This window comes from Brassica napus, chromosome C1 (assembly GCF_020379485.1).
Source record: "Brassica napus cultivar Da-Ae chromosome C1, Da-Ae, whole genome shotgun sequence".
NCBI lineage: Eukaryota > Viridiplantae > Streptophyta > Magnoliopsida > Brassicales > Brassicaceae > Brassica > Brassica napus.
In genome coordinates, this window is record NC_063444.1 from 21732460 (window position 1) to 21745060 (window position 12601).

A 12601-nucleotide genomic window follows, 5' to 3' on the forward strand; every position below is an offset into this window, starting at 1 on the left:
CCGATAACAAAATATCTTATAGTACTTTTTTAAAAAATTGATTAAATTACTCATATATTTATTAATATTACATAAATTAGTGATTCCTTAGAATTTGATAAAATTTTATCATGTTATCTAAATAAAAAATGATAATATAAAATAACTTATTGATATGACAATATTAGTTTATTTTCGTTATTAATAACCTATTATAAGTTTGTGTTTGTATTTTAGATTTAAAAATTTATTTTAAGATAGTTTTTAAAATATTCTTGAACACTCGTAATTGCCATATTAATATTATGTATAAAATGACATTATACACTGAAAAATGATATTCAAATATGTATATGATATATGGTGTAGGATATACGATTTTGGTTTGTATTGAAAATATGTATAATATTCAAATGATCTATTTTGAATATTGATACGTATATTTAAGAAAATAATATTTTCATGTTTCTTAATTCATTTATTGTTCATAATATATTTATACTTAGATTAAATTTAAAATTAATATATATTTTAAATATATATATAGGCCTATTATTTATAGATCCATTTAGGTGTATCTGTAGGCCCAAAACCAAAAGACTTAAATGCCATTAATGAATTTTATTAATTCTTTGTAAAAATAAGGGTATTTTTGAGAAAACTGCAATTTTCATTAAGGATATAATTTGAGAATGATCCTCTTTTAATGGTATTGATTATTATTACCTTGCTTTTTATGAATGTATGGCTCAATGTTGGTACCAAGCTGTTTCGAACACTGAGCCTGAGTGGAAAGGGCACAGCCTAATTCTAAATTCTTAAAATCTTATACTCTTAAAAAGAAAAATATGAGTAACCAGTGTTCTAAATTGTTCAATGATAAAAAAAAATAAAAAAATTGTTCAATGATGTGTTGGGCTGCATATCCTCCAACTTTTCTCATAAATACTGAGTGAAACTGTATAAAGTTTTCCTTTCCTCTTGTAACCATATAAAGCTTCTTTTCAAACAAACAAAAAAATATGGATTTAGGATTAGACTCTAATACGACTAAATCTTATATATTGCAATGCTTTGATTTTCTAAATTTAGGTTTAAAGTTATGAGGTTTTCAAGGGATTTATGGATTGTTTTAGAATCAGACTTGAGTAAATCTAGATAAGTATTTTTATCGTTAATTACGAGTTGACATTCTTAGATATTTTGAACCTGATGATTAAGCTTATCTGTTATTTAAAAAGCACGAAAAACTCAAAGTCCAAAACTTACAGATTCATTCTGTTTTCTAAATTACGGATTTGATTTGAGAATTATAAAATTTATAGATGTAACAAGGGTGCAAAAAGGAAAAGATTACACCAAATTTTTTGCTACCTGTGTTATTCCCGCTAAACGCAACGAAGACAGCTGAGTCTGTTGAATCTGTGACCAGCATCTGAACATGGTACCAATATAATGGAATGTTGCGATTTTGTTAGTGATTTATTGTCATAATATACGTATATAGGGTAGAGAAAATTCTTTAAGTTTAAATTTGAATGCAATACCACAAAACAGAAATTGCTTTGTAGACATGGTAGCGTGTGTTTCAGCGGCGGATCCACCCAAAGAAGGAGTGGTGTCAAATGACACCCACAAAAATTTGATAAAAACTTTAAATTTGTGCTTAAATTTTGTATAAATTCAGTAGCTCAATGCTCAGTGGTAATATTCACCCATTGAACCCACAAAAATTTAGGTTTGATTCCATCTTGACCCCTCTTTAACATTTATTTTTTATTTAAGAACCATATTGATCCCACTTAAAATTAGGACTGGATCCGCCACTGCGTGTATAAGTGAAAACACAACATTCTGTACACAAGATTATCCAATACATCAACAATATTCTCAGCCCCGCGCTTGCGTGGAGGCTATGCCCTAGTCATTATAATAGTAGAATACTCCAAGGTTGCATCATTCATCTTAAACCATTTTGCGGACATAACAACTTGCACTTAATCCCGAATTCAGCTTTAAGCTAGACAGTTTTTGTGGCAAACCAAATGAATCCTGAAAAACAAAAAAAAAATCACATTTCATCAAACTCATCATATCTTCAAACAAAGTTTACAGTCAATACGAATAAAGATATTCTAAAGTACCCTCTCTTTGTATCCATTAACGTTTTCGAATGCTTGATCAGCTTCTTTGGAACTATCGAAAACAACAAGAGCACAATAGTTACCTCCCTGTGTTTTTGCCGGCTATCAAAAAAAAATCAGAAAAGAATTCAGTGTGAAGGAACTTTAGAAAGAAAAAAACTTTAAAATAAACATATTCATATGCTTTTGATTATCACCTTAACATCAAGTTTAAACTTTGTAGAATGAAATTCTCCAGCGAGAACAAGGTTCAATTTTTCAGATGGCACATAGGAAGGGATTCTATGAATGAAGAGTCTTGATTTCTCAGCCTCCAGCATCTATAGAAATAAGCCATCAGTAAATGATAAATTATAGTTTGTTTGTAAATAAATCTATTATAAAAACCTCTTTTGATGGGGTAACTGTTGTGTCAAATGGTTTCTTTATAAAAGCAAGTGCAATATTCATTGAAGCTGCAGCGTCGTGTACACAATTATGAGAAACACCTTCCTTTCGAACTTCCTTACAAAAAATCGCTTGTAAAATAAAAAAAATCAGAAATACGAGAATGTCTTTTTCTAGTAAATTACTTCAATAGTAGTAACATAACCATTATAGAGGGTACCTTGTAAAGGTCATTAAGTGAAGGTTTTCTTGAATTTCTAGCATTTGAAAATTTGAACACAAGTGCTGTATCCATTACTTTAGGATGATCTATCTTCAACACTGTAAGCCAATATATACCAATAATTTAGAACAATTATATATTAAAAATAGTATATTACTCACTCTTAGAATGCCATTTTTACTTACCATTCATGTCTTTGTTCAGACTGTGACCAACCAAAAAGCACCATCAGAGAGATAGTGCTGAAGTTCTCTCTGCACAATTAAATTAAGAATTTTCATAAAATAGGAGAAAATATCATTTATAGATACAACAATGTATACCTGAATATCTACCACAGTGAGAGTTGCTTTTTCGATGTCATGTGCAGTAAGTCCTGTAATGGCTGTCCTATAGTCAACAATAGGTTTGGCCGGTTTCACAAATTTGTCAAGAATCACCTAAAGCAATAAACATTTAATCAACTGAACCAAGATTACAAAAAAAAAAACAAGAAACCAACAAATACCTTTCCATGACGGTCTACAGCGCCGACTCTAACCAGACCTTCAGTCCCATCTTCACGAAGAACCATCTCGCAATCGACAGCTATCATGTCGGTTGATTTCATCACAGTCGACGACTTCATTCCAATATCGGATACAAGCCAGTCCTGCTTTTAGCAATTCTTAAGAAACAGTCTAAACAAGAAACTTCAACACGTTAAACATAAAGAGACAATGATCCAAAGAAATGAAACAAACATTGGAGAGTGATGGGAAAGAATAGTCTGATGAGAATTCTGGATGATTCATGGTCAGTCGAATAAGCATCTGTACAGTCCAAAAGATAAATTCAAACACATACTACTACCAATATATATATATACGCATCGTTAAAACATGTTTTCTTTGTTAGACAGCTAACACTCACCTGCTCAGGAGTGTTATTTTCAGTAGTCACCTGCTTCAACTTTTCAAATAGAAGACTATTGGCACGACATTGCAGAGCCTAAAGAAAAAAATGAATTGGTTTAGAATTAGAACCAACACTCTAGTAATTAGCAAGCATTAGGTAGTTTATAATTACAATAACAAAACCTTCAAATCTTCTTTCTTCTTGAAGGTTGTGAGAAAAGCGACCAACACGTCACGGGAAACCATGGAAATGCTAGATGGTGTTAAAGCTCTTTGGTTGCAAAAAGCTAAAAAATCAATCCATCCTCCGTGTTCTCCTCGTAGACCTCGAAGATGCACTTGCTTCACCAGCTCTTCCAGCACCTAGTCGAAAAATGTTATCGAGCATATAACGTAAGATACATAGAATGTAACGTACCCTGACAACGGAAGAAATCTCGAAATTAACAAAACATATTCAAAGAAAAAAAGAAAATATTATTCTCGGCGGTGGCTAGATTATGATCCATATGTGCCGTCGAATAAGTTGTGAAATGTAGTGATTTTGGCCTAGGACTGTTGGGGTTTTTAAAGAACATTAAAGAAATTTTCAAACGTTTTAACTTCCAACAACTACATAATCTCGAAAACTTTCCAAAAATGCTTCGTAAATGATGTTATTTTAAGAGTTGTTTAATTTTGGAGTTAAAAGTCAAATAATGTGTTCCAATTTCACAATTTTTTGGAATCGTAAAACTCCAAATAAATCTTCTTCTTTTCTGATCAACAAATCTTCTTTTTCTTTTCAATATTTTTTTTTAAATCCTTTTTTAAAGCATGAAATTTTTTTGTAAATATCAGATCAAACAAAAAACTAGAACCTAATACCGAAATGGGGTTTTGTTTTCATATACAAACGAGGTAAACAGATTTTGTAATGATCTCTGTTTCGATATGATTATCCAAAAAAAATTGGAACAACTTGTTAGCAAACAACAAAAACACATGAAAATACTAATCTTCTAATGAATTTGCAATTTATCGAATATAATAATAGAGATTACTGAATCTTTATTCATCGGCAATCTTTTTTGGTTCCATGAGGGAGAGACAAAGCCATTCGCCTTTCTGTAAACTTGGCCCCAACCCGACAGTACCTAACAGTAGTCCATGTCTTCTATATCGACAAATCTTGCTAACTTTCGGTGGTTTACCGACGCAGTTGGGTAAAATACACACCGACTTCAGAGACAAAGTGATATGCAGACACGTCGGTTTTCTCCTTTGAAGATGACTAATAAAGCAACTGAGCTTGAAATTTCAGGTTATACCACACTTATCAGACACGTTGATCATATCATACATTTCTCTCTGCAGTTTAAAGCTTTTAATAAGTGAAAAAAAAAAAAAAAGAAGATATGATTGGTAGTACTAGTTAATAATAATAACATACATGATCACATGAAATATTGATAATGAATTGTTAAGATCATACAAATAAACAAGAGGTAATACAGAAGCGGACTCAAGTAGAACCAGTAGCTTCACTTTGCAACCATCTCCTTAGTGTGAAAGCCACAAAGTTCTTACTTGCAAGTAACTTCGTCTTCAACATAGCTAACCTACCACCACCACCACCACCTGCAAGCTCTGCATCCCCACCGCCATCAGCAACGGGCGTCAGCACCTCCTCAACCACCGTCTCAAGACCTCTACCGCCATGCTCACTTACCATGACCGGACCTTTGGTCTCATCTCCATCCATACTCACCACCAACGTCCTCCGCCGTTCACGCAGCCACTCCCTGACATCCCCTGTAACAACTATACACTTCTTCACCTTCAGTTTCACCAGATTAGGGCAGCCCAAAGCAAGCGCCTTGATCCCAACATCCGTAATCGGACACCCCTTGATGCAGAACTTCCTCAGCGCCACACACTTCTCCGCAATGCAAGCCATCTCTACATCTCCAATCGCACCACTCCCACAAAGAGCTAACCGTTCCAGCTTCTTACAGTTCGAAGCAATAGGGGACAAGCTGGTATGCGTGGCGTCAACACCAATAAGCACAAGCTCTTGCAATAACAAGCAGTGTATAGATAAAGCCATCAGACCTTCATCACCGATCCTCTTAGTCCTCCACCCATCAATGTGAAGCTTCCTAAGCAATCTACATCTCTCCACAACACAAACCAGACCTGAATTCGAGCATTCGGGTGTCTTCACAATGTGCAAAGTCTCCAACTTTCGGCATTTCGATATTGCAGAGAGCCCAAAGTCACTAACTTGGAGCCTTTCCAAGTGAATCTCAGTCAAAGAACTGTTACCATCGCCGTTAACTTGAAGAACTTTATCCCAATTACCTAAACAACGAATGATTCTCAGCTTCTTTAACGTTCTTGACGCAACTAAAGACTCGAACACCTGACCGTTAACAAGCTCCTTCAAGCAGATAGATCTCAGCGAAGACGATGAGTGGAGCTTAACCGCCTCCGCCGTTTCGTGGATCCCTCGTATCCTCTTCACAGACAACTCCTCAAGAACCTTGCAATGCTCCAGCACAGCGTTCAACCCTCTCGCTCCAAAATCACAAGAGCCGCACGAGAGCTTCTTCAGGCTCTTGCAATTTCTCGCGAACGACTCCATCCCTAGATCCGTGATCTCGCGGCAGCCGCGGAGCTTGACACGCGTCAGATTCGAGCAGCGAGTCGAGACCATGGCGAAAGCTTCGTCGCTCAAGCTGAAGGAGTTTCGATCGCATCGGAGAGCGAGCTTCGTCACGGAATCGAATCGGGTGAAGATGGAAGGCAAGAAAGGGAGGATCTCCGCCTTGGCGGCCAGCGATAATCGGTGGCGGTTTTGACCGTCGACGAGTAGCCAACGTTTGGATACTAGAGAGCATCGTTTCCGATCTCCAGCGGTGAGGAACTGGAAGATGTGAGCGAGGCAGTCGTCGGGGAGATCTGCCGTGATATCGCAATCTACGAAATCCGGAGGCCAGAGCCATAGAGCGGTGTCTCGTGTAGTTGAATCCGCCGGAGAAGACGGAGCTTGACCCATTTTGTGTGGTGCATGCGAGCGCCACCCAGTGGAGAGGATAAAAGGGTTGAGTCACGAGTCACGAGTCACGAGTTGCTTTTCCGAGATTTTCGTCAAGAAGTCACCCACCAACTAACCCTCTCTCTCCCTTCTTCAAGGCCTATTTATTCCTTATCTCAGCCCACTGGGCTTTCTTTTGCTAAATTATGTTATCACAACTGTCAAACATTTTTGGTGATGGAACTCTCAACTATTTGAGTCCATATGCAGGGAACTATGCCACAGAAAATACATACCCCAACTTTTACTGTATGCCAAAACATATATTCACTAATCGAAAATTTGAAATTCATGTCTGAACTAAGAGTCGATAAAAAAAAAATACATATTCCAACTCCTATTGCATACCAAAACATATCTTATATATTTTTTAAAAAATAATTATGATGATTCTTATATATTGTGTTGTTATCTTAAAATAATATTTTACCATTATAAAAGCAAAAAAATTAAGTGAAGTGATTTTTTGCAATATTATATTTTTTAGAAAATATAAGATAATTTTTATATATTGTGTTGTTATCTTGAAATAATATTTTACTATTATGAAAGTTAAATTTTAAGATAAAAATAATATCTAACTAAATATTAATGAAGCAATATATTTGTATAAGGATATTTTCTAAGAAGTGATTTTAAGATATATTTGTATAAGTAAATATTATAAGTAAATAATATTTAGTAAATATTATAAGTAAATAATATTTACATCAAGATAACAACACAATATATAAGAATTATCTTATTTTTTTTTTTTAAATATAATATTGTAAAAAATCACTTCTGTTAATTTTTTTACTTTTATAATAGTCAAATATTATTTTAAGATAACAACATAATATATAAAAATCATCATAATTATTTTTTTAAAAAATATATAAGATTTTTAATATAAAATTCATTTTATTATATAATAAAATATATATAAAAATTCATTAAGGGTAACATAGACTTTAGCCACTCTAATTTTTAACGTGAGAGTTCCGTTGCAAAAAATTATTCCGAAAATAATAGTATAGAATTTCAAATTTTTGATTAGTTAAGGTATGTTTTGGCATGCAATAAGAGTTGGGATATGTATTTTTTTATCGACCCCTAGTTCAGGTATAAATTTCAAATTTTTGATTAGTGAAGGTATGTCTTGACATGCAGTAAAAGTTGGGGTATGTATTTTCTCAGCGACCCCTAGTTCGGGCATAAATAAGCTGTTTTCCCGTCCATGTGCTATATACCCCAAAAAAACGTAGATCCTAGCACCTCATACATTGATTCATCTTAGGGCTCTTTTGACTTTAAATCACGCATGTTCAATATGGTAATACCAAACCAAACCTAAATAAACATATGGTTTGGTTTTGGTATATACCATATAGACCGAATGGATATGATTTATAAAAACCATAGGATTTGGATATGGTTAGGTTTATAACCGATCAAACCGAATAAACTGAACAAACCCGATCAAAATCAAACATATCAATATATACATTATAACACGATACATGATAATTGATTTGATATATAAGTTAGTTTTCTTATGACTTATATAACAAATTAACTTATAATAGTTCATGGACTCTAGTAGAAGGTAATTCATATTTTAGTTTGCAAGCATTGAATTATAATATTTACAAGTATTGGATTTATTGATATTTTTTTCTCATCTATAAACGAACTAAATTTCTCCGAAGTTTGGTCGGAGGAGGCATGACCTTGATGGACAAGCATGATCTTGATGGACAATGTCACCAACTATGGGAGAGTTGAAAAAACTTTTTATTTCATGCTTATGTTTTGTTTAGCATTTTTTTATTTTCACACTTTTGAGCTTTGGTTTTGGTTTTAGATTGATTATTTTATTTGATGGTAGATATATTTCTATTTATTTTGTTATTCTTTGACATTCTAATTTTTATGAACATCTGGGAATTTTCTTATAAATGATAGCTTTGACAACATGATTCTTTAAAATTCATATAATATGAAACCAAACCAAACAAAAAAAAAAATTGGTATAAAACCGAATAAACGAAAAAATAGGTAATATATGAATTGAACCAAACTAAATTAGTTATGGTTTCAATATGGTAGCTAATTTTTATAAACTGAAATACCAAAAAAAAAAAACCAAAAACAAAACAAACATAAGCAGGACCAAAATCCATATTGAACTGGCCTAGTTAAAACTATAACCTACAAGAAAAGACATTGTAAGGCATCATTACTCAGTAATAGGTCAGAAAATCTAATTATCGATATTGTTTGATCTTTACTCTAGTTCCAATAGTTTTGGTTCAAATACTACATAACGGAAAACTCGAAGAGCAAACATGAAATGTCAAACTTTATTTATCATGGGATAAAAATATAAACATAATTTCATAAAAGGAAGAAGAAATTTATGAGTATATGTGGCCAGACTTGCCCAAAGAAAAAAAATGTGGCCAGACATGTGTGAAATCTTTCTGGAAGTTGGGTGACTGACGTTAACGAAATTATAAAATTGAAGGTTTCTTTTTCTCAAATTTTTAGTCGAGAGGTTGTTTTACGATCCATCTTTAGTTGATAGTTTTATTACTAAAAACTCAAGTATTAATCACAAAACAAAGATTCAGATATCTTTCCTTTATTTTTGGTTGAGTTAATGTTTTTATACATGAGATCGAACTAGGGGTGAGACAGATCCATATATCTGGGAATTTTAATGTTTCTGGATCAGGAACTGTCGGATCCGTGATTTTAATATTCGTATTTGAATCCCTGGCTCCAGATGAGGAGGCATTACTTTTGATGGACAATGTCACCAACAATGAGAGAGTTAAAAAAAACTTTTATTTCATGTGCTTGTGTTTTGTCTTTCATTATTTTATTTTCACACCTTGGAGCTTTGGTTTGGTTTTAGATTGATTATTTATGTGATGGTAGATATGTTTCTATTTATTTTGTTATTCTTTGACATTATATTTTTTATGAACATTTGGAATTTTTCTAATAAATGATAACTTTGACAACATGACTTTTTAAAATTTATATATTATGAAACCAAACCAAACAATAATGCTTTTTGGAATAAAACCGAATAAACCAAAAATCAGTAATATAAAAACCGAACCAAACGAAACTAGATATGGTTTCAATATGGTAGCTAATTTTAATAAATCGAAATACCAAAAAGCAAAAAATCCAAACAGAAACCGGACCCAAATCCATATTGAACTGGCCTACTTAAAATTATAACCTACAAGAAAATACATTGTAGGCATTATTATTCAGTAATAGGTCAAAAAGCTCATTATCAATATTGATTGTTCTTTACCCTAGTTCCAATAGTTTCGATTCAAATACTACATTATTCAAAGAGCAAACATAAAATTCCAAACTTTATTTATCATGGGATAAAAATATAAACGTAATTTCATAAAAGGAAGAAGAAATTTATGAATATATGTGGCCAGACTTGCCCAAAGAAAAAAAAATGTGGTCAGACATGTGTGAAATCTTTTGGGAAGCTGGGTTACTGACGTTAACAAAATTATAAAGTTGAAAGTTTTTTTTGTTGAATTTTTAGTTGAGAGGTTGTTTTACGATTCATCTTTAGTTCGTGGTTTTATTACTAAAAACACAAGTATTAATCACAAAACAAAGATTGAGAGATATTTTCTTTATTTTTTGTTGAGTAATGTTTTTTACATGAGAATGAACTAGGGCTGAGACAGGTCCAGATATCCGGGAATTTTAAGGTTTCCCGTTTCCGGATCCGGATCTGTCGGATCCGTGATTTTAATATTCGTATCCAAATTTGTGGCTCCAGATGAGGAAGCGTGACTTTGATGGACAATGTCACCAACTATGGGAGAGTGAAAGAGAAACTTTTATTTCATGCATGTGTTTTGTTTTTCATTATTTTAATTTCACAGTTTTGAGCTTTGGTTTTGGTTTTAGATTGATTGTTTTATTTGATGGTAGATATGTTTATATTTATTTTGTTATTCTTTGACATTCTATCTTTTATGAACATTTGGTATTTTTCTAATAAATGATAGCTTTGACAACATGACTCTTTAAAATTCATATAATATGAAATCAAACCAAACACTAATATTTTTTTGGAATAAAACCGAATAAACCAAAAAAATCGGTAATATAAAACCAAACCAAACCAAATTAGATATGGTTTCAATATGGTAGCTAATGGTTATGTGAGAAACCATCATCGTCAACAGTGTCAACAGTGATATGTTTGAAACTTTTATTATCAATGATGATATGTCAGTTTTTAATTAAAGAAAATCTTGAAATTTTTTTAGACATAATTTTAATTTTTTTTAAACATAATTTGAATTTTCTAATTTCTGAATTTTCTAATTTCTGAATTTTGTGTATTTTAATTTTATTTTATTCATTTTCTGATTTTTATTTAATTTTCAGAATTTATTTAATTTTCTAATTTCTTATTTAATTTCCTGAATTTTATTTAATTTTCCGAATTTTATTTAATTTTCTGAATTTTTATTTTATATTATGAATTTTATTTAATTCTGATATTTTTAGTTTTCTGATATTTATTTAATTTTCTGAATTAAAATTTTTATTTATTTATTTTATTAATTAATTAATTATTTTTGTAGAAACAACATGTCAACTTTTTATTTGATGAACAATAAGTTAGGTTGAAAGTTCTTTATGATACAAATGTTAATTTAAAATTAAAAGTGCTAGCCAAAAAAATTGAGTTCTTATGCCATTTCCCCCTTTTTTATCAAAGTGAAATGAATATTTAAAAGCATGAAATTGGTATAATATAGTAATTTGAGTTTTTTTACTGAGCTATAATAAAATTTGGTGATAATGAGATCTCTCATATTCGCCGACAAAACTATATACAAATCTATAAGGAGAAAAAATATATACTATTCTACCGTAGATCGATTCAAATTCATATCAACAGTTGATATTCCAATGAGAATATCTATGTTTTTCTAACATGTAAGAATAAATATGTTCTAAATAACTTATCCATAGATTTGGACGTAATAAAATGAAAACAAAATATATAAACGGTGAATAAAGTATTTAAGCAGATTACTAAATTATTAAAATAGAGATATGCTTGAAACAAATATTTGTTGACAGCTTGCAAATTAAAATAGAGATCTAGAGTTTACATAAATTATACTCACTCCGTTTCAAATTACTTGTGTTTAGACTCCAACACACAGACAAAGAAAACATTTAATTTTATATATTTAATAGATAAAAATATCATTACCAATACACCTAACCACTTTTTAACCAATTAAAAAATAGAAAAAATATAAAATTAATAAATTTTGCATTGAAATTATAAAACGACTTTATTTTGAAACGTGCGTACTAACTTGGAAAATTATGTATTACTATATTTATTTATTGTTTGAAAAAAAAAATATATATATATAGTAATACATAATGTTCACAATTATTTATTTTTTTGAGAAAAAAATAGTAATACTATATAGTTAACTTTTCCAGTTCGCAAATTCTGATATACACAAGTCAAATTAAATGTTTTAGGTTTTATGATTCTTAAAATTCATGAATAATCGAGCATAATCCTTATAATAGTAATATTGGACCCAAAGATTAATATTTCTCTTCAATGTAATAAACTAATATATCAGCTTAACGGCATATTTTTTCAAAATTAGCGAAACACCACCTTAATTTTTAACTAATATCTCAGCTTAACGCCATATTTTTTCAAATTTAGAGAAACGCCACCTTAATTTTTCCAGTCACGTTGGCAAGAGAAGTTTGATTTTTTCCAACAATTAAGCTCATCAAAATTTTGTTCTGGTTGAGTTTTCAAGTTCTTATACACTATGTATGGTGTGAGTGAATGTAATGTTAGGCA

General features: G+C 31.4%; 1 protein-coding gene and 1 pseudogene across 1 annotated transcript; both read right to left on the minus strand.

The window, feature by feature from the left end:
* Nucleotides 1-362: 362 nt before the first annotated feature.
* Nucleotides 363-4829, minus strand: LOC106404320 (annotated as a pseudogene).
* A 198-nt stretch (nucleotides 4830-5027) lies between these two features.
* LOC106405922 (F-box/LRR-repeat protein 16) lies at nucleotides 5028-6791 on the minus strand. Its single transcript, XM_013846478.3, has one exon. It carries the CDS (start codon nucleotides 6667-6669, stop codon nucleotides 5134-5136), a length of 1536 nt encoding a protein of 511 aa, XP_013701932.1. The 5' UTR covers nucleotides 6670-6791; the 3' UTR covers nucleotides 5028-5133.
* Nucleotides 6792-12601: the final 5810 nt, after the last annotated feature.